Here is a 23,857-nt window from a genome sequence, read left to right on the forward strand (position 1 = left end):
GAGCATTTAATGGTCGTTGTAAAAACTCTAGGATATGGCCATGCTATTAAATCCAGCACCCATCTGTTTAGATGTTTCGCCACTGATTGAGGTGGTGGAAGATTTGCACCAACCATAAGAGAGGGGGGTAGTAGCTGGCACCTGACTGTGGTCGCTGCTTGCGACCGGAGTCATGGCTCTGGGATGGTGGCTTCCTGCGACAACCCTGTCTGGAGAAACCAGCTGTAGATGGTTGTCTATATGCCGGCTGGTGGTAACATGGTTGCTACTGTGACTGGTAGGTATGGTGCATTAGTCTGCACCTCTAACTCAAAACCCTTCCAAACGCTCCTCAAAAGGGTTCAGGAATAAGGAAGGTGCACTCGATGCGAAGTCAATCAAACAGGCCAAATTTGTCCAAAATTACTTCTTTTATTAAGTTAATCATAAAAACTGTCACAGCCAACGTGTTTCGTTCCCGATTGCCAGAGGGAACTTAGTCAGGGCTGTAACAATTGTAAACAAACATAAACAGCACATAACAAACAACAATAATAATAACAAAACCACAAACTTAAGATGACCCACATGGTAGTAGAGTTTTATGGGGGAAACTACTCTATGAAAATGGGCGAAATGGCACTTAACCCCTGGTACTTCAAAATACCGTCCATACGGGATTACCTCATTGAGCCCACTACCAACCATTTCGCCAAAAATAAAGGGTTGATAGACTCGGCCGCAACGTTCTGGAAAGCATACAAAACGGTGGTCAGGAGACAGGAAATCTCAGCAATAGCAGGTCATGAGAAGGAAAAGAGAAGACAAATATAATAAATGGTTTAGCAACCTCAGCCGCCCCAGATATTCAACAGAGACTATCTTTAAAACAAAAAGAGTATTGAGATCTGGCTGAAAATGCAGTAAGAGCCAATTATTGGGCTACTCCGCATCGTATACACGAGATCAGGGATAAACAAGCAAACTGCTAGCGTGGTTAGATAAGCGGGAAAAAGCTTCTAGATGGGTATTCAAGATTGAGGCAAAGGATGGCGCGTGGCTTAAAGATATGCTGAGTATTGCAGAAGCGTTTGGAGAGCACTTTAAGCAGGTCTATACATCCAGAGGGACCTCCACTTATAATTAAGCAGGTCTATACATCCAGAGGGACCTCCACTTATAATTAAGCAGGTCTATACATCCAGAGGGACCTCCACTTGTAATTAAGCACAAGAGTTGCTGGACACACTTAACATTCCTACACTTGACAGTGCAGATATTGAGGAATTAGATGCAGCCCTAACTAAGGAAGAGGTGATCAAGGCCATAGGAGCGCTGCAATCCGGTAAAGCGATGGGCCTCAGGGGTTTGCCAATTGAACTATATAAAGTGTGTGCTTCCACAATTGCTCCCGACTTGACAGACATGTATGACGAGCGCGTTGTTGATGGGATACTACCTGAAACTCAAAGACTAGCTAACACTATAGTGATCCACACAAAGGGAGGGAACCCCCATGAACAGTGTGGCTCGTACCAACCCATCTCCCTCCTAAACAAAGAGGTTAAAATATTAGCCAAAATACTGGCCGCACGCTCAACACCTACTACATAAATTGATCCACCCTGACCAATCCGGCTTTATGCCTGGCAGAAATACTGCACTAATCAAAAGGCGACTTAATGGTGCCTTGGGCAGAACTAGGACATTACAGGAGGCGGCGGTGATAGTATCCCTCAACGCCAAAATGGCATTCGATATGATTGAGTGGCCCATCTTATTTGGGGTGCTTAAAAAATATGGATTTGAAAAAAAATTCTGTCATGGTTGCGGCTACTCTATGCAGAGCCCCGGCGTGTGTGACAGTCAATGGAGGCAGATCTAAGATTTACAAAAAGGGACGAGGCAGGGGTGTCCGTTGTATCTGTTGATATTCACACTCGAACCCCTGGTAATCTGGATCAGAGGCGACCCTTTGATAAGGGGCTTACATTGGACGGCAGAGTGGAAAGACAATCTCCCTATACGCCGATGATATCCTGCTTTACTTGGCTAAAAAATATTCCTCATTGCACAGAACTTTGCCGATATTCACACTCTTCCAAAAATACTCCGGTTACACCATTAACTGGGATAAGTCGTTGATCTATGTTTAATATGAGGGAGCCCCAGACTGCCCATCCATTGTGAAGCCAAGATCCTGACAGAAGGCTTCTGGTATTTAGGGATATAGGTCACATCAAACCCCACAGTACTCTACTAGAGCAATCTGGTCCTCCCACTTCGTCGTTTGAAAACCAACGTGCAGCACTGGAAGACCCTGCCCCTTACACTGCTAGGAAGAGCCTCTCGATCCAAAATTATGGCACTACCTTGTTTTGTTTATATACTACAAAATACACCATACCTGTTCCCAGATAATTTTTTAAGGATATAGAATCCGAAGTCCGGGCACTTCTCTTGAACAATGGTATTCCACGCAAAGCCCGGACCAAGCTGGTGAAAAGCTTGTATGACAGAGGGATTGCCCTCCCAGAAATCAAAAGTTATTATTGGGCCTCTCAATTGATAGTCATCAATCACTGGACGCATTGGCGAGGTATAGAGCCTGCCTATACAATGGATGTGGCACACAGCAACAACGGCTCTGTGATGGAAAGATAAAATCAAACTAGCTACTCCCCTTTTAGAGACAAACCAGCTGGGGCTGCTAGCTAAATGTTCCGGGTTTTATAAACTGGATCTTATCGGCGTGTTGGGGACGTGTGGATGGAGAGAGGCGGGGCGGGGGTTGGGGGGGGGGGGGGGGGGGGGGGAGTGGTTGGTCCCATTTCAGGATCTCCAAAGAGATTATGAATTTAACACAGGAGAAACCTTCCGTTGGTGGGACTGTCCTATCAGCCAGGTATCCTGGGAAAGAATAACCCCAAAATATTTGGTAATCTGTGGGTTGACAATGGAGCTCTCTCCCCGATTGGGGTCTCCTTAATATATGGGACTAAAACAGATTAGATGACTAGTGAAGTAACCCTGGGGCACTCGGGGATGTGTGGTGGCAAAGCTAGAACCTGGAGAGGTGCTGCTAGGCCCAAAGTGCAAGAGTGGGAAGCAGAAATGGATTGGTGTATGCTTGCGGAGAGGGCTATTTTTGAAGGGAGAGCATGCCCCAAATAATGGACCAAAAATTGGGGGCAGTGGAATAGAAGTCGAGATATGATCTGCACACCATTTGGGGATTCTTCCCTGCAGGATCTGGAAGATTCGAGCGCTCGGCGTTCACATCGGTATTGAAATACTTACAACCGATATAAGTATGTTGACTTAATTGCAAAGATCGTATTATGCATGAACACATGCACTGTGCTCGCCTACTACCGTATGTGATTTGTTTGTATTTATTATTTAATAAACAAAGAATTAAAAAAAAATCTTCAGTTACACTCAACACAGAGCAACCAAGTAAAAGTTGTTTTATAGGGCAAAAAAACACTTCCCAAAACGCCTTGGTTACTCGATAGGATCACAGGGCCACAGTCTGTGTCTGGGTCACTAGACAGTTCACGAGAGACCAGCTACTGTCCCAATGAGTCATGACATACAGAATTTGGGGAGGGGGATAACTACTGGTGCTGAAGCTGGACCGGCCAAAAATCACTCCGGAATCCTACCACACATTGGTCACTTCTCCCAGCAGGGAGGACTAACCCTAACCAATATGGCCGTACTTTCAATACGACCAAGAGGACAAGCATTTGCAATGCAATAGGTCTCACATTTACGCAAGTTTAAGCTATTGGCATTGTAAATGACAATGCCTTTTATTTATGTTTTAAAAATGAAAACAAAAATATAAAGGCATTATTTGCAATGTCAATAGCTCAAACTAGAGTAAATGCGAGACCTATTGCATTGCAAATGCTTGTTGGGAAGTGTGGGTTTTTTCCGCGCCTCCCCTGGTCACCAGTGAACTTTCTTTGTTGGGTATGCTGACAAGCATCCGGAATGCTCAGACACATACAGAGCTTGCAGGAAATATGCCACCTAAACCCAATATGTGAAAACATATGGCGCTGATAGACGGAGAGGAGCTAAACTTGTCAGGAGGAGTGAAAGGGGGGAGGATTGGATAGGGGATGGTTTTAGCACGTAGCAGCACGCAGCCTTTTATACTCAAGTTCCCCCGCTGAACGCCAGAAACATGCCTACCAGTACTGACACTGTGGTACATTAGTGAATGACTTTATTTGAATATTTTGCCATAAGCAGGCAATATGTCAGCCTCGTAAGTCAGCAATGAAGTAGGAACATGCGTTTCACCCGTCTGCAATAAGTTAAATGAAACGATAATTTTTAAAACACTTTTCCAGGAACTTTCTTTGGAGGCGTGATGCGGACCTGTGGACATTTTCAATGTTTAATTTAACAAACTCATCATTTTGCAAGGGCAGCAGCTTGTTTATATTTGAATCGTGCTTTCACTTTAGCACGATGCAAAAATAAACATGCGGTCGGCCCTTGCCAAAGGCGACTGAAAAAACATAGTGCCTTCTGACTAATGAAGGAAAGCGTGTAACACTGCAAGTAAACAATCGAGTCCGGATGGTGTGGTATAGCTTCTCTTCACGAGCTATGTTCTAGCGTAGAACTATGCCATCAGATGATTCTATGTTTGTCAGTTTGCCCAGCTTGACGATGGATGGGGTTGTTCAGTAAAGTCTCTCCTAGAATCATCATTCAAGTCTCCCGTGTACATCATTTCACTGGTGACGATCACGTACTAAGACTTAGTGAGAGCAAATAAGCAACCCCAACATCGGTTAAATTCTTTGAGATGGAAGAAGTGAGGAAGAAGTAGTAAGAATTTCGGAAGGAGATCACAAGGCATCATCATACCTTTGCGAGTATTTGGTGTCAAGAGGTCCAGGAAGGCGGCGCGGAGCAGCTGAGACACGTTTGGGAGCCGGCAAGTGTCATGTCATGCGTAGCGCTGTTTGGTGAAACACTAGGGCCCGCCTATGGATGTCCTCTATTTCCTGTAGAAACAAGCCCGAAGGCTGTTTGTGTTCTTCCATAAAACAAGCAAAAGGCCCTAATGTTTACGTTTTGAAAATAAAAAAAGAATCGGAAAATTTATCGTTTTATAATAATCTTTCAGAATACATCTTTAGAAATGAATTTAAAAAGAGTGGAGATTGGAGCCTGTCATCCCGGTGACAGGCCCACCTATTTAGTTTTTGGAAAAATCCAGAAGAAGACTTTTAAAGTTAAATAAATGTATTAAGAGAAAGACACTGTGAAAAGTTGCAAAGGGAAGTTTGAATAAGCATAGTTAACGCGTATTTTCTGTATTTTTTAAAGGGGGAAGATATCCTAGTGAGTTTCAGGTAATTGTTTATCATTTTGATGTTGGTGGGTTTAAGAGAAGTGAGTTTACAAGAACAAAATGCAGAATGTTACTGCACCTCAGTTTTTTCTGTCAAATCCTGGAGAACCCCCGCTTAAGTGGAAAAAGAGGAGGAAAAGATTTGAAAATGATGCAAGAGTTTGTGGGGTTAATCTAAGCGCAGAGAGTAAACAAGCATTATTACTTCACCGTCTAGGGGGAGAAGGGCAGGAGGTTCTGGAGAATCCGCCACAGTTGAGCACAGCAGTACAAAGGGGGGTTGAACGAATATGAGATTTGCATTAAACAATTAGATTTGCATTACCTGCCCAAGGTAAGCACTACTATGGAGCGTTATTACTTTGGGTTGGGAGAACAGGGTAAAGAAGAACCTGTGCAGGAATTTGTAACCGCACTACGGAAGTTAGCTTCCAGCTGCAAATTTGGGGAACTAGTGGAAGAGAGAATACATGATCAATTTGTTTTAAGATGAAGTAGTGATAAGATAAGGGAATAGTTTTGGTTAAAGGATGAACCACCTTTAGATGAGGTGATGATTATTGGTAAACGTGTGGAACATATGCTCAAATGTGTAAGTGAATTGAGTAAAGGTGGGAAATTCACCTAGTCAACCAGAGAAAGTGGAAGAGGCGATAGGTCAGGCCATACAAAAATGTGAATCCTTCAACAACGGTAGAGAGGTGGAAAACAAAACTGCAAGTTCTAATTGTGAAAAAAAAAAGGTATGATATTTCAAGGAACATGTTATCGCTGCGGTAAAGTTGGACACATAGCGAATGCAAGAGTGTGTCCAGCTCTTAAACTAATTTGTAGAACATGTGGGAGAAGAGGTCATTTCAAAAAGAACTGTCGTTTTCGCAACAAGACTGATAGTAGAAGTGAGGTGAGAAAAGTTTATTTTCAGGTAAAGGAGTGTGGAGTGAAACATACTTCGGAGTGGGTGAAGGTGGGAGATCAAAAAGTTAAAGTGAAATTTGAATGGTTCTCCCATCTCACGTTCATATCCAAGGAAGTTTAAAAAAAAATGTCATGAGTAAGATTACATTGATAAAATATAACGTAAGGCCTACTGGTTATGGTGGAACTCCCATTAAAATGTTAGGTTATTTTAGGAGTTGTGTAGAATGCAATGGAAGATTTACTGATGCTAAATGTATGTGGCGGAGAAAGGAGACAACTTGATGAGTTGGACTCACCAAGCACGTTTGGGTGTTATTCTCAACCCAAATGGAAAACCTCCTTTGCAAGTGCAGTCTAGTGAAAATGTTGACAAGTTTGTAAAAAAAAAAAAATGTGAGGGCTTGCGCAAAGACTCTTTAGGTTTCTTAAAAGGATATAAACATCAGATTAAACTAAAGTAGGTGCTACACCTGTTGCTGCCAAAGTGAGGAGAATCCTCATCAGTGTGCAGGAAGCAGTTCAAAAAGAGATTGATAAGTTACTGGTGTGATAGAGTGTGGAGGCTACAGAGTGGTTGGCTCCAAAAGTTGTAGCACGGAAGGCCAATAATGAGATTTGTCTGTGTGTGGATCGTCGCTCACTAAATAAGAAAGTTGTTGTGGACAAGTTTCCTCTGTCCAATAATGAGGAAATGGTCTCGACCTTAGAGGGTGCTTGTTACTTCAGTACCTTAGACTTGGCATCAGCATGCCACCAGGTGCCACTCTGTAAGAGTTCACAAGAATTGACAGCATTTATAACTCCTATGGGGGCATTTAAGTTCTTAAGAATGCCTTTTGGTTTAGTTTCAGCAGCCTCTGTTTTTCAGAGAATTATGAATGACGTCATTAAAGGGATTCCACGTGTCAGATGTTTCCAAGATGTGTTGATATATGGAAAAAACATTGAAGAACAGGATTGCAGGGTAGCTCAGTGATCGAAAGACTTCTTAAGGTTGGTCTGACTTTACGTTGTGATAAGTGCAAGTTTGGGGTAACCAAGGTTGATTATCTAGGGCACCATACTTCTGGAAGCAGTGTGTCACCTAAGAAACAGTTAGTTAACATCATTGAGAATTTGAAGGAACCATGTTCTAAAGAAGAGCTATCCTCTTTCTTGGTGATGGCTGAGTTTTATAGTAAATTCATAAGAAATTTTGCAGATAAAACTGAATCTCAGGAGTTTACCTCACAAGAATGTGGAGTTTGTGTGGGATGAGGTATGTAAAAAGAAGTTTTTAGGCGTAAATATTATTTAACTTACAGGCTTTTAAACCAGGTGATGAGACATATATCATAACTGATGCAAGTAAAAAAGGGTTGGGTGCTCTTTTGTTACAAGTTTAGTTTAGTTATTCAAATACCCAAAAGGGTTTCGCGGCGCAAATGACTGAGAAGACGGAGAGCACAGATGGTCGTGGTGGTTATTTCTCGAAAAGCCAAGTTTTTAAAGCCTTTCAGAACTGTGTATAATTGAGTTCATTTCGGAAAGTTGTAGGTAGAGAGTTCCAAGTTGCGGGACCAAGATAGGAAAAGGCTTTGCCACCAATCTGTGCACGTTTGAATTTTGGTACGCTGAATCTCCCTTGGGTGGCAGAGCGGAGATTACGAGAGGGGAGGTACGGGCTGACCAGGTATTGAAGATAACGGGGAGCGCAGTTGGTTTTAATTTTGTGCATGTAACTCGGTGACTTGAATTTAATTCTGTTTTCAATTTTAAGCCAATGTAGCTTACGTCTGTGAGCAGAGACAGAGGTGGCTATTGGAACTTTACACAAAAGTCTAACCGCAGCATTTTGTACCATCTGTAGCCTATGGACTACTGATTTGTTTGATCCCAGGTATAGGATGTTACCATAAACAAGTCTAGATGCTATTAGAGCATTAACAACACTTTTCCTGGTGGATTCCGGCAGCATCCAACACATTTTTCTTAACCATCTCAAAATGGTGAAACAGATAGCATGCACCCACAATCCACCAAAGTTGCAGCTAAGTGAGTCATCAATTATGATGCCAGACTTTTTACTTGGGAGGAAGGAGAAGGAAGATTGCCCATTTCGTTGGGCCAGTGTATGGGGTTCCACAGTTCTTTATCCTTTCCCAAAACAAGAACCTCAGTTTTTTCGCTGTTTAGTTTGAGAAGATGTTGCTGCATCCAGAGAGCTATATTGTTTAAACCAGTTTTAAGCGTCGAAGGGTCATTTGTTTTGTGAAAGGACAAGGAAAAAATGATTTGAGAGTCATCGGCGTAAGAGAAGAGAGAGAGTCCTGATTTTTCTGCTACCTCGGCCAGTGGACTAACATTAAAGGTTGAATAATAAGAGCCCTGAGGAATTCCTTGGGTAAAAGAGTGGGTTTCTGAGCAGGCCGAGTGTGAGAAGACTTGGAAGGTACGTTTATCAAGAAAGGTAGTGAGCCAGTGCAGGGCGAGGCCCCTTATGCCTTGTAATTGGAGTGTGAGCACAGTATGAGACACGGCATCAAAAGCAGCGCTCAGGTCTAGTAGGATGAGCGTTACTGTGTCTCCGTTGTCCAGATGCCAACATATTTTTTCTGTGACTCCTAGTAGGGTAGTTTCGGTCAAGAAGCCCGCTCTGAAGCCTGACTGAGATGGATGTAGGAGACCATGTGTTGTTACGAAATGGTTGAGATGCCGGTGGATGTGTCTTTCTAAAATCTTAGAGAAGATGGGAAGCAAGGATACCGGGCGGTAATTACTGGGTTCATCCAGGTCAGCTTTTGCCTTCTTCAAGAGTGGATGTTTCCAAGCTACTGGGATATCCGCTTCCTGTAAAGAGGTGTCAAGAGATTGACTATCACTGATAAAGAGGAGGCGCTTAGCTGTTTAAGTATCGGGGCAGGTAGGGGATCTTTCGGTGATCCAGATTCGATGTTTTTCAAGTGTATTGTTAAGTCTTCTACCGTGAGTGGGGGCCAGATTGACCGGGAATGTTCCAGAGGAATAGTTTTTTTTACTGGGTATGGGAGTGGGGCAGTGTCCAGCGTGGTGGTGGGGAGTGGTGTGGGGAGAGGAAGGGTAACCGGGGTTATTTTTGCCTGATTGCGCACAATATCATGGTAGATTTTGTCCACTTTTTGCACAAAGAAAGATGCCAGGCTTTCGCATTTGTGTTTAGTTAGTGCGGGCGCTTGGGCTAGAGTCTTTGAGCCCGCCAGTTCTTTAATAGTGTTAAAGAGAGTCTTGGAGCAGTTGGTGGCTTCTGTGATAGTGTTTAAAACGTATTCCGCTCTAGCTTGTTTGCAGAGTTTATGATATTTAAGGCACTCTTATAGGCAGATTTTGCGCAAGAAGTGTAATTCTTCCTCCACTTTCTTTCTAAGCTTTTGCAGTTTGATTTTTCTGTTTTTAGTGTTGCATTAAACCAAGGGGCAGGAGGCCGTTGCTGGTTTATTTTTTTTATTAGTTATAGGTGTAAATGTAAATGTATTGGCATTTATATAGCGCACTACTTACCCGTAGGGTCCCAAGGCGCTTCGACCGCTGCGAAACCCTTCCTGGCTTCCCTGAGAGATGGTCCCTTAATGGGTATCTCCAGGGTGAGACCAGGCATCCCCGGCGGTCTGGTGGGGCCGTTAGTGAAGATGAGGCAAGCTAATGCCCAGAGTTGCCGAGTGTGATCGCTGATCAGAGTGGGCACCGAGGCGAGAGAATTATCGAGTCCGCTGACCCTGGTCCAGAAACCTGCCGCGCCGGGAATCGAACACTGGTCCCGGGCCGTCCTCTGCTCTCGGGCCTGCCGCCTCTAACCAGTGAGCCACACTACTTCACGTGTCTATGGCCTCTGTCAGACAGTTATGTACTGATGATGATAACTGGTTTACTTGGGCTGTTGGACAGGGTATATGAGCATCCAAAAAGGAGTTTGGGGCATCGATGTCTAACTTTCTCCAGTTTCTGCTCTTTGATATTGGCATACTAGGAGTGGAAGAAAGATTTGCGGGAATAATCAGGTCGAATTTGATCACATAGTGGTCCGACCAGCTTGTTGGTAGAGCTGGGTGACAGAAGTTCTCATTGAGGCACGAAAATACTGGATCAAGGAGGTGTCCTGCCTCATGAGTAGGGCCGGAGTTTTTTAAGTGAAGGTTCAGATAGGTAATATCGGAGATTAATTTAACGTTAGTATTATTTGAAGAATTTTCTAAATGGAGATTCAGGCCACCAAGAAGGGAAAAATTGGCTGCTTTCAAAATTAGAGGGGTTATAATTTATTTATTTATTTTGAAAGTTTTATATAGCGCGAACAAGATCTTTGTAGATATCAGAGCGCTTTACAGAAAAGTAGCAAAATAGGGTAGGTACATGAAGGAGCATAGTCAGATAAACTAATAGAACAAATAGACAATCAGATAAACAAATAGTACAAATAGGTGCAGAGTCCCAAATAGATCCAAAGTAAAAATTCAGGTGAATTTAGCCATGAGGATAGCTTTTACTTCTTTCTTAAAAAATGCAGTGGAGGAGACAAGTCTGGTTTCTGGAGGGAGTGTATTCCAGATCCTGGGTTCCATTCCTGAAAAGGAGCGTTTATATGTTTTTTCCTTCCGGAATCTTCGAGGTTTCAGAAGAAGATTTTTTGTGCTTCTAGTGGCTCTTAGTGCATTTAAGAGAGGATTCACGTAATTTCCAGAGTTCTCAACAATAGTGATTTAAAAAAACAGTTTCTTACAATTGGCAGATAAGACAGTAGCGCCGGCAGGGGGAGATTAATACCCCTTAGTTAGATGCTTCCTTAATCTGATAATGCTAGTCGTCACCTTCAAACAAGTGAGAGATGGGCATGAGCAATTGGTTGTGTGTGCTTCCAGATGTTTAAAGGGGGCTGAGCTGAATTTCCCAGTCATGGAAAAAGAGCCTCTTGCCATTTTTTGGGCACTCAGCAAATTTAAGAAATTTGTTTGGGGAACTTCTTTTATACCAATAAAAAATATTTAAGGGGGGGGGGGGTCAAGGGAATATATTTAACGACCTGTAATTTCACTTCCCTACATCATAAACATTATACACAAATAGAAATGACCGGTCCTCTATGTGTTGCTGTACTAATGACTAAGAGAACAGGACTCATGCAAAAAGTGAATGAGTTACAACCGGCTGAGATATTCCCATCAGCCCACCCTTCTGGCGGAATCTCATCATATGGGATTTGTTAATCCATCCAACCAGCCGCCCAAACCATCAAATGATGGTGCGGATATGGATGTGGAGTAGAAACTCTAGCCAGAATGTTACTCAGAGGGTAGTGCTAAAGGTGTGTAGTGCAGTGCTGTGGTGGAAGGAAAAATTAAAATTAACGACTCAGACAAAAAAATATGTTTAATGAGGATTGTCTAAGTGTCAAGGTTAAAACCACGCCGGGTAGCCTAAATATATAGCTACACTATGGCGCTGTGCAGGACGGTCAACATGTTTCAGCCAAATTGGAAGTCTATCCGGCTTTAGTCAGGACCTAGATATTAATAAGCTACTGATTCCGATAGCTCTGGCGCAGGGGCTTCACAAATAAAAAGAGGTGGACAACAGCGGAGTTTCAATAGAAGGAGAGATACACGTGGGTTTTATCAGAACCAAGGCCAATGGTGGCCACCAGGGCCCTGGGGTTTTCAGCCACCATTTGCACAACATATGCAGCCATTTCCTCCGCATCCTCAATTCTCCCACAGCCCGTCTTTTTTAGGACAAGGTCGGGCCGCAATTACGGAAGAAGAAGAGGACAACAGAATGTAACATGGGAAGCAGAGCAGACCTTTCCCAACACCAGGAGTTGGAGAGTAGCTCGGGCAACATCCACCACGACAGGAACCTAATAGTGAACCTCAGTTCACGGGATCTGTCAACAGAAGAACAGTCAGTCCTGAGAAAAGGATTGGGTTTTGTACCCACAAATAAGGGGGATCCCTTTGAGACGTGATGTGAATTAGAAAGATTTTTTAGTAAGGTTTGCCTTCACTTTTTCTTTAGTACCCAGGAGAATGTTTTGTCTAAAGAGGGAAATGAACAATCGACCAATACAGGGCTACGCCCCAAGTCCACTTTTACTCCATTAGGACATCAAGTGCCCTCCAAAGTAACAACGTTCGAACAAGCAGTGACCCATGAGGTCATGGCCCTATTTGATGAAGACCAACGCAGTTTCCAGAACTTGTCCATTAAAGAAAAAGTTGCTCTTGCACATCTATCCACTGATCAGTCTGTCATTATCAAGCCGGCGGACAAAGGGGGGTGCCATTGTCATTCTTGACATGGCCACCTACCGCCAAGAATGTGAAAGACAATTGGACAATACCAACTCCTACCAATGTCTAGCCAGTGATCCCACCCCTCGCCTCCTCTCAGAGATTAAGACCTTAGTGGAGGAAGGGAGTCTGGAAGGGTGGATCACACCCCAAGAAGCTACATTTTTGGTAACAAACAGACCGGTCATTTCTGGGTTTGACTGTTTGCCGAAAATCCACAACCTGCCCGGCCCCCTCCAGGACGCCCGATCATTTCAGGGATCGGCTCCTTATTGGAGCCTTTATCCACCTTTGTGGACTTCTTCCTGAGGCCTCTTGTAAAAGAAATGCCCACATATCTGCAAGATACGGCCGACGTCCTAAGATTGTTACCAGAGGTGGAATTCGACGCCGGACGGACCTTTTGGTCAGTTTCGACGTTGAGTCCCTGTATACCTGCATACCGCAGGAAGAAACTCTGGAGGCCATTAGATCTCTTCTTGCCACACGTGATCTAGAGAGTATCACTCCAGTGAACGTCATCATGGAGTGTGCCAGATTGGCAATGATGGAGAATTACTTCAAATTTGAAGATCAGATTTATCTCCAAACCTCAAGAACATCTATGGGGAGTATTTTTGCCCCCAGCCTCGCAAACCTTTATGTTCACTTGTTTGAACAGAATCATGTTCTCAACCATATCAACCCCTACTTCCATCAGGTGGTGCTATGGAAGAGATACGTAGATGATATCTTTTTGGTTTGACGAGGTACACCATCAGAGGTGAAATCATTTCATGATTGGCTTAGCAATCAAAACCAATATCTCAAATTCACTGTTGAGTTTAGCCGGGTTGAATTGCCATTTTGGGATATTCTCATCTTTCCCAAAGATGGTAAACTTGAATGCGAACTCTACAAAAAACCAATGTCCAGGAATTCTCTGTAGGCTTTTAATAGCCATCACCCCCGGGCTTTACGGGAGAATCTCCCAGTAGGACAGTTCATGAGAATTCGCAGAAACTGTTCATCCAAACCTCTTTTTGACAAACATGCCCGTATTCTATCCAAACAACTACAAGAACGGCAGTATCCTCGCCATCTGGTAAGAAAAGCCTGGAAACGGGCCTCCAATAATAACAGGGAGGCACTTTTGGATAAAAGACCTGAAAAGGCGCCTTTGGATAGGCTGACCTTTGTCAGCACATTCAGTGTCCTTTCTAACAGGATTCAAAAGACAGTGCGAAAACATTGGGATATATTGAACATAGCCCAAACTAACATTCTTCCACCCTTGTTTTCCTTCAAGAAGGCCCGTAGCTTACGGGATAGTCTGGTCCATACTAGACCTAGACCAAAAGTGACAGAAACACCCAACACATTGTGGCACATTCCACCAGTACGTGGCCATTTTCCATGTAGCTCTTGTAGCGCATGCCCTCAGACATACAAAGCGGACCAAGTGGACATAGGTACAGGAAATCCATGGGTACTCCGGAAACATACTAATTGTAACACCGAGGGAGTTATATATATGATCACCTGCCCGTGTTCACTTAGGTACATTGGCCACACTGCACGGAAAATGAAGGTTCGTATCAGCGAACATAAAAGCACCATTCGGTGTCATAAACAGTCCACTTGTCTCACAAACCATTTCCTGTCAATGAAACATCAAGCAGAATATTTGAAGTGGGTGATCTTGGAACACCCCTACATCCCACCACACATCAGTGATAATTCTAAGTTTTTATTCATCAAGGAGCAAAAGTGGATTTTTAAGCTCCGTAGTGACGCCGAGGAGTGAATGACTCCATTCTGTGGATTTCTCTTTAAGCGTCTCGCAATATATCCACATCCTTCAATATAGCTTTTTCTATCTTTAGTTAGATAGGAATAGGTACAACAAGCGTTTAGGCTTTCTGTCTCAGTTATATCACCTTCTAAAGCCACCTGCTTGTATACAATCGTCTTAAAACCTCTATCATATTTTGACGATGTGTCAATACAAAACATTATCTGATTTGTCTAGATGGGTATAACTAGTCAAGTTTAAAACATCATACATATGACTATGTTTCCCTACACTACAGAGACCTGATATTGGGAACACATGAATGTCTCTGGTCTCTTGGAAAAGTTGACTGTTTTTCTTCTTGGTTTCTGTTAATCCAGTGCATCGGGCTACGGCGATTGCGCAGCAGAGGCGCGTCTCGCTGTTTCTATGATGCGCGACGGCCGCGCATGCGCCATATTCAATTGGGCTTTTCATCGTCTTTTCTTGCCCCTTCGCCGTATTTGTGGCGATTTAGCTATGGGCACAATAGTTGACCTTCAAATGCTTCACTAGCTGCCAACCATCCTTTTTCTGACTACAGCGGGGTTTAGCAGCTCTGATTCGGAAAGGCTTTTCCGATTAGTACGGCTGCGCAAGGGATAAGCGGTTTTTCCGTTTCCATGACGCTGGACGGTTTATTTCTTGTGCGCATGCGTCGAGTGTTAGTGCACGCTTCCAGTTGAATCCTTAACAACGCCCAAGCCTTCTAAATGAGCCACAATTCCGATCAGGCTATACACATGCGCAATGACACAAGCGCCTCGGAATTACCAATCAGTCTTAATTTTGGCAGGCGAAACGTAGCCAAACAAGCTAATTATTCAATCGACTCCAGTATAAAAAGGAGGAGCCCGGTCCAGTCGGTACCTCGACTTCCTCTCGGATGACAGAGAGAGGTACCGACGGACAGGTAAGGTCTCCTTCTGGTATTTTTGATTTGCCCTTAAAAAACCTTTATTAAGCAACAAACAACTATCTAGGTTTAGCTTATGACATGAGAACAACTTGGTTTCTAATTTAATCTAACCTGTGATAGATTTGGGACTGTAGTGAATAGCTCCCTATCATTGTCAGGAGTATGTGCTTTCCTCTTTCCTTTGCCAATACCTGTGTGGTTGTGACTATGGTTTGCACTGATTCTGTCCACACTAAGATTGTTAGAGATTGGATGCAACAGCTATTTGCTGGGGCATATACCTAGGGTATTTATGCCCCACTCTTCCTCTTTACACCTTAGAGCGGGGCCTCATATTCCCGAGCGGTTGCCGGGTGAGGTGAGGTCATCTCCCACGCAAAGCGGGGTGAGTATTCACAGATGGGTCATTCCTCCTGTGAAAGAGTGAGTATACTCAAGAATAAGCAGAGTATAATATACTTATGCTAGTGTGTTGTCTGTACAGTTTCTTTTGTTATGCAAATATGTGTTTGTTTTTATATATTTCTTCAACAGGATTAAGACAATTTACATCTTCCTTGAACATTGGGGCTCCAAGTTCTGGGTAGATAGAAGTATTTCTATATAATATTACACCATAAATATTTTGTTATTCCTTTTTGTTACTATTTTGCACATTCACGTTTTTCATGTTGCAGTATCTTATTAATATCTAGGTCCTGACGAAAGCCGGATAGACTTCCAATTTGGCTGAAACATGTTGACCGTCCTGCACAGCGCCATAGTGTAGCTATATATTTAGGCTACCCGGCGTGGTTTTAACCTTGACACTTAGACAATCCTCATTAAACATATTTTTTGTCTGAGTCGTTAAATTTAATTTTTCCTTCACCACAGCACTGCACTACACACCTTTAGCACTACCCTCTGAGTAACATTCTGGCTAGAGTTTCTACTCCACATCCATATCCGCACCATCATTTGATGGTTTGGGCGGCTGGTTGGATGGATTAACAAATCCCATAGGATGAGATTCCGCCAGAAGGGTGGGCTGATGGGAATATCTCAGCCAGTTGTAACTCATTCACTTTTTACATGAGTCCTGTTCTCTTAGTCACTAGTACAGCAACACATAGAGGACCGGTCACTTCTATTTGTGTATAGTACTTCTTTTAAAGTCAGGTCAGATCATAAGCCACTCAAGGAATTTTTTGATTAAAAAGGTCTTGGCTCAATTTCCGCTAGAATTCGGAGGTGGGTCATATTGTTGCAGGAGTATAATTTTGTATTTGAATATATTCCTGGGAGTTCCAACATATCTGCTGATTATCTTTGACCTTTAGTGGACACTGTGGAATCAAATGTTCTCACCTGTGAGGAGGGAATAGAGGATGAGTTTCATGTAAGTGTGTGTGATGTCACTTCAGGAATGAAAAGAAAATGAATGGAAGGAGGAATTAAAGAGTGATGCTGAAATGCTAGGAGTAATGGAGTTGTTGTCGCGAGACAAGGAGAACAAACTTGAGAAGCCCAGGTCATTGGTGTCTAATGAATTAGCTGTCGATGACATGTTGACTAGAGGTACTAGGCTTGTTTCCCAAGAGAGTTGGAGGACCAACATTGTCCATTTGGCACATGAAGGACACATGGGTATTGTTAAAAGTAAAGAACACATAAGACAGGATATCTGGTGGCCTGGTTTAGATCTCATGGTGGAACGGGCAGTGCGTGATTGTGTTCCCTGCTCTTTGAGTGACAAAATTCTTAAACCAAGACAACAACCCATGGTTTGTAGGTGATTACCCATGTGTCCTGGGGATGAAGTATTAATAGGTATTGTGGGTCCTCTCCATGGCAAACACCAAACACCTTATTTGATTGTGTTAGATCTGTATTCTCGCTGTGTTGAGGTGAGTTCAGTGAGAGACATCACTACACAAAGTATAATCACGTTTTTAGATTCCATCTTCAAGCACAAAAGCTTTCCTCGTTTTCTGCAGTCGGACAATGGGCCACAATTTTGTTGACGTGAGATGGAGGATTATTTGGTGAGATGTGGCATTGAACACAAGAAAATTTCTCTATATTATCCAGAATCTAATGAAGCTATTAAAAGGTTGAATAAAACGTTAAAGGAAAGCATTCAACTGGCGAGAGTTAACAGCTTGAACTGGAGAGAGGAATTACAAAATTGTATATCTGCCTACAGATTCACGCCTCACTCTTCTACTGGGAAGACACCTTTTGAATTATTCAAAGGTAGATCTCCAAATACCATTTTGTGTCTAGGGTGGATGGTTCTGGATAAAGGTCTCAAGGACAATGGTGTTGGTGAATGGAGGGACAAAGAACTAACTCTACAAGGGAAAAGGAAGATGTACTTTAATGCTAGCAAATCTTGTAAGGTTAAGTTCAATGTTGGAGATAAAGTTAAAGTCAAAGCTCCTGTTGGCTGTCAGAATTGGTCAAAGTTCACTTCTGTAAAGAGTGTGGTTAAACTTTTCAAAAATGCTTTAAAAACTAATGATGGTCTCATTTGGAAGCAGTCGTGTTGTTCATGTTAGGCCAAATTACAACACTAATGAACCAGAGTCTGATGGCGGTCTCTCCTCCTTTAGACTGAGTCTACTCGCAAGAGTGCCAGGATCAGCAAAAGCCCAAGTTATTTAAATGATTTTGTTAGAAACTAATGTGCATCCTTTAGTTTTTTTTTACTGGTTTTGTAATTTTGGTGTGAGAAAGGTATATGGGTTTTTTCTTAACTAATCTCTTTGGAATATGTATTTCAAATATAAGAAGGAAGAGGTGTGGCATAGCCTCTCTTCGCACGCTATGTTCTAGCGTAGAACTATGGCATCAGATGATTCTATGTTTGCCAGTTTGCCCAGCTTGACGATGGATGGGGTTGTTCAATAAAGTATCTCCTAGACTTATCATTCAAGTCTCCCTTGTACATCATTTCAGATGGGCCGTCCAAAAAGGAGACAGGGCGGTAACAAAGAAGCCTCATTTCCAATCAAAAGCCAGTGTTTACCATAAATGATGCCAGCCAATAAAAAAGATGGGCGGGGCTTCAACTCCACTTCTGAAATCTCCTCCAAGACAATATGCCTCGCAGAGCGAGCAGTGAATGAGAGTTGCAACGCTAGGCGAGACCTAAAAAAGCAAGCCTCTCCCAAATCTAGAATAGTTTGACGCAAAGCTCTTTGTGACGCAGGGTGGAGTGGAGACAATGCATGCTCACCAACTCTTTCCAGGATTCTTGAGTCAAATGTATGTATGTTTTACTTGTGGAGCGCAAATGCAGCCAACAGACAGTGGAGAGCTGCAGAGTGTAAAGGGCAAAGATACAGTCAGCAAATGACCGAACCAGTAGCTGGGTTCTAGGAGCAGAAGTGGGAAGTTGCTGCATTGTGATGTAGTGCTCTTTAAAGAAGAGAGTTTTCAGCTCTTTCCTACTTTGGAGCAGGACTGGGGCAGTCTTGAATGTGTAAGGATATTGTGCTGTTCGGCCATGGTCAGCTGGATTGCAAACCCATCTGGCTCACTTCCTTGAGACAATCTCCAGGCACTGTTCAGACCAGTACGCCTTGCTTTGTCCTCCTGGTTAGGGCTCATCTCCTCACGGTTGGTCAGTCCATTATTTTTGTCGAAGGAAGGTTACAAAGCAGGGCTTAAAGTAAATCCTTTTCCAGGGGAAGCAGAGGCATGCAGAACCTGTTCCACCAGAAAACCCATTGCATCATAGCTTTTTATGGTGCTATGTGGGTCCTATGAGCAAAAGCCTTTTGAAAGGCTATTACCAGATCATAACTACAACACCATTAAATAACTAAGCTATAAGAACAGTCATCTAAAAAACTAGATCTCCAGCTGTCTACAAAATGCTACATCAGATACCACGACAGTGTACAAAAAAAACCTGATCACAATAGTACCACGCCTGCAGATCCACAGTTCACTTTGCCACATAACTAGCTCCTCATAAATAAGGCCTCTGAACATTACCCAACACACATGGAAATCTCGATCAAGCCATCCGCCGTACCACTTTTAGATGTGATCTTACCTCTAGGTCACAACATCCACCAGCACAATAGAGCAAATAATGCAGGAGGCGATGACGCGTTACACAGGAGGCGTCCCTCACAATATGAACTCATTCAACTTCTCAGTCTTCCAGTTCCTCAGGGTGGAGATGACCATCAGGGCCAAAACCTCAGTTACTAAGCACTATGTGACCACTTGGCAAAAACACTTCATCAAGCACTTCCTTGATTACAGCCAGAATCAACTCTTCAAAGAATCATCTCTTCTTATGTTAGAAGAGATAGCATCCTCTGCTGGGAAGGGGCAAAGATGCTTTTCTTTCTTGACGTGCTTTAGCTCCTGATATTACAGAAACAATCTGAGCCCACAGAAAATGGAATGGAGTAATCTTGCCTACCAAGTCTTTAACAAAGTCATGGTAATCAGGGGGGCATAGCCCAACATACAATTTTAAGGTAAAATACCTTTGTTTCCAACTCAACAAACTCCTTTCTTCTGAAGCAAGATTTTGCCTTTATTGATTTCACATGTATGAGATGATAATGTTCAGAGTGTCTACGTCCAGGTGTAACCTAGCTCCCCTCAAAGGAGCAGCTCACCTGGTCCCAAACACACAAAGATTTCAGTGTGTAATACCTAGGCTTACTTTGCTGGGTTGGATTCCCTTGTAATGTTGCTCAGCGTGTGAGACTCCATGAATCACCAATGATCTATTCGAACAAACTTGAATATCCAACAAGATTATCCAAAGAAGGCAATCTTTGTTCAAAGTGGACACTCCCAGGTTTGGAAAAACTTCCACTGTTAATCTTTCATTGGCAATGCACAAAATATTTGGACTGCATTTGATGCACACAGTTCATCTGTGTCTACAAAAGGGACATCAAACAGTACTTTCTAAATTAACTTTCACAAGCTGCATTTCATCACCTTAACTGAACTACTGAAACAAGAATTATGAATGTCTCTCCATCCTCTTTGACTGTACAGCAATTCCAGTTTATAATGTGTGCCTTGTTCCACTTTTGCTAGCTTGCCACTCTGTAAACTGCCCCGTCGCCATGTGCTCAAGGTCTTTTTTAATAATGGGAGTCTGGTGGCCGGGCACCTGCTCCTTGTGGAGGTATTTTGCTTACCTGGCTTAAACATGGGGAAACAACAATCAAGATAAACATTAAACAATTATGAAGAGATGGTAACCAAAATCCTTTGAGTTAAAATATCTTCTAAAAAAATAAATAAAATCACCTGGAGTTAGACAGACAATACATTTAAAATACAAGTGCGAACCCAAGTGATACATACCCGTTAAACCCACCGACAATCTTCAAAATCCGCTCCTTCATTTCTTCATACGGAATGTACTCCACATTTGGATTTGTGGGGCCCCGGGCCTCAGGAGCCGAGGACTTGAAATCTTCCATCACTTTTTCAAGTTTGAAAATAAAGTAGGCTTTAATCTGAGACCACTGAAACCTAAGAAGTTAAAGTAAAAGAATAGATTAAAATATGAACGCAAAAACAATATTCATACTGAATGGAAAAAGCAAATGCCACATCCACTACCCACTGGCATGAAATTCTTGCAGGTCTAAATAAAAGACAAGCATTGGCAAACCCAATAGGTTTCGCCTATGCAAGAGCTATTGGCTTCGCTAATGTGTTTCAGCCATGTTAATGGCATGGCACAGAATGCTGGTACAGGGTAGTAGTGTGGAATAAAGTGGAGTCAAGGGTCAGTAGAGTGGTGCACAGAATGGCATCGAGTAGAGTGGCTTACAGTAGAGTGTTTTAGTGATGTGTAGTCGAGTGATGTATTGTGGCTTCAGTGTTGTGGAGTACAGTGATGCATTGTGGAGGTGAGTGGAGTGTTGTAAAGTGGAGTGGCGTACACTGGAGTAGAGTGTCAGAGAGGAGTAAAGTAGTAGTAGTAAATGGTAGTAAATGGAGTGGTGTGGAGTAAAGTTCTGTAGAGTGGAGTGGCATAGCGCAGAGTGACGTAGAGTGGGATGTCGTGGAGTAGTCATGTAGAGAGGAGGAGAGTCGCAGTGTTAAGCAGTGGCACAGAGTGGAGTGCCATACAGTGGAATAAAGTGGCACAGGGTTGCATTGTGTGGAGTGATTCATGCTATATGTGCCAGCTCAAAGCTGCCATCTGGATGTGGAATAAAAAAAAATCTGGTTGAGGGGGAGAAAGAGTGTACAGTATTAGTAAATAAAACCACACACTAGATTGAAATTATAGGCTACACAAAACAAATCATGAAACTGCTGCCTAGCAGTTGTCACCTGCACTTTCAACAGTGTAGGGTGCGGTAGGTTTCGGTTTTGCCCTTTACTTTTGATCGCCCCTTAGTGCTCGAGGTGATTTTAAAACCTTCACTACTACCTCCCTCTACGCTGTGAGAGTCTTGCCATTGCTGTTTTTATTGGCTGTCGGTCCATCAACATCACAGGCACCTCCACTGCCCACCGTCCCCCCACAAACAAAGCCCCTGAAGCACTAGGCTGCTTACTGTCCCTACAGCCCCCAACTGAATATGGAATATGTGCTTATTTTACAGGCTACTTCAATCTAGTATTGGGCAGATGATATTTGAACTATACTTTTTGGGTAATAAAATAGGTGTTGATAAAACAAATCCATGTACTTCCTGCAGTGTTGAAACAGATTTGAATTAACAGCTGCCATTTTAATATTTTAAAAAACAAACTAATATATCGTACATCCATTGCCCAGAGAATGCCTTTTGATACTAGTGTGCTCTGGGTACGGATTCCATCAGAGGGCTGCAAGGACAGGGATAAGCACACGGATGAAAGAAAGAGCAATGGGTGGCGACAGAATGTGGCTGTAGGGCCAGAGCTGCAGACTTTCGAACTGAGAGCCCAGGTTCGAGCCCCCGTGTCTGCTCAACAGCCTGTGATTCTGGACACTTTTTCCTCGTATGGTTTCAAAATGCATATGACCTTCTGTAAATGGTGCTCATATGTAATGCACCCCAATCCTCTTGTGTCAGAGCTCCCACTACACAAAAACAAAAACACACGCACAAGAGCGAGAAATGAGTGGTGGAGGACCGAAGCACGCAGGTGAAACACTAACATGGGGGTTACAGAGCAACACACTGTTCGGGCACGACAAGGAGGATAGCTGGATAAAAACACGAACTCTCATGAAGTGCTTCAAGAAAAAGAGCTCCTGAAAAGCAAGCACTCGTGGAAGAAACGAAGAAGGCAATCAGAGAAGGGTTAAACAGCCTATGCTCCATGGGAGGTGCAAAAATGTGCTGGACAGCCAAAAACAAATAGCAACTGTGAATGACAAAACAAAAACCCAATGGTAAGTAATGGGCAGAAAGCATTCTTAGGAAAGCTTTCAGCATGTCTGCAATAGGTCTTGGCAGGCTTCGATCGGAAAATAAAAGGGGGCTCAATGTACATGACTTGCTACAAACAAAACTGAAGTCTAGAGCAGTCTAAGGATAAAGGGGCAGAGGATAGACTCGATCACAACAGCAATGAACGTGCAGAAATAGCGGACAGGCCAGGGGGTGTCGCTTTGAGGCGGATTCAGGGGGGACAAGACACTAAACCTATTCTCTCCTTTGGTAGCCTGTCTGGCCATTTGGCCTGCTCCTCTCCTCTTTGGGTACCAAAAGCTGCATCTCAGTCCCATGCTGGATAGTACTGCCGTATGATAGCAATTCCAAGTAGATTTAATTTCGGACATCACTATTAGTTCGGAAGGTCAAGGCCAGCATCAGAAAACAGGAGAGACACCTAGGAGCATATTATAGTGATGAAGCGGTAATAGAACTTAAGAAACTAAAAATAAAATATAAGGTCACTATTAGAGATAAAAAAAGGACATCTAAGGACAAATGTTGGGGTAAATTACTTGAGACAATTGAAGAAAAGAATGTGAGAGGCTTTTGGAAGTTAATTCAGGAATGTACGGGGAAAGCCTCAGGAACCCTACACTGCTCGGTGCCAGAGGTCAAGTGGGTGTCATATCTGAAAGAAATCTATGGTACATGGCCAGATAGGGAGGGGACAACGCCCAAGGATTGGCCTAGAATAAGGGAAGAAATTAAAGCATACTTCTCCCCAGATGCCGTTAGAGGTATAATAAAAAGACTAAATCTAACACGGGCTGCTGGACCTGATAATCTACCTGCAATTATAATAAAAACGAATATAGATTGGTGGGCGGAGTTTTTTTCTAATATGTTTCAAGAGATCCTAAATTCAGGCAAGTTCCCAGATAATTGGAAAGGGGCAATTGTCAGGCCAATACATAAGAAAGGTGATGTAAACTCCCCAAAAAATTATCGCCTAATAAACCTATTAGATATAGGCGAAAAGGTATTTTCAAAAGTAATTTTGGGTATACTAAAGGACTGGGTGGACAACAAACAAATAGTACCGCCAGAACAAGGAGGGTTCAAAGAAGGCCACTCAACTGCTGACCACTGTTTTGCCCTTTGGTCCATTGCACGGAAGTCAATCGA

The 23,857-nt window shown here is 43.0% G+C and overlaps 1 protein-coding gene across 2 annotated transcripts in view; it reads right to left on the reverse strand.

The window, feature by feature from the left end:
* PPP4R2 (protein phosphatase 4 regulatory subunit 2) overlaps window positions 1-23,857 on the reverse strand; it is a 110,975-nt gene that overhangs the window by 60,493 nt on the left and 26,625 nt on the right. For both annotated transcript variants that reach the window (XM_086939401.1, XM_086939402.1), the window contains exon 3: window positions 20,649-20,819. In XM_086939401.1, coding sequence (XP_086795527.1) covers window positions 20,649-20,819 — 171 coding nt within the window. The remainder of the gene's footprint in view (window positions 1-20,648; window positions 20,820-23,857) is intronic.

The sequence above is a fragment of the Lissotriton vulgaris genome, chromosome 9 (assembly GCF_964263255.1).
Source record: "Lissotriton vulgaris chromosome 9, aLisVul1.2, whole genome shotgun sequence".
Lineage (NCBI taxonomy): Eukaryota > Metazoa > Chordata > Amphibia > Caudata > Salamandridae > Lissotriton > Lissotriton vulgaris.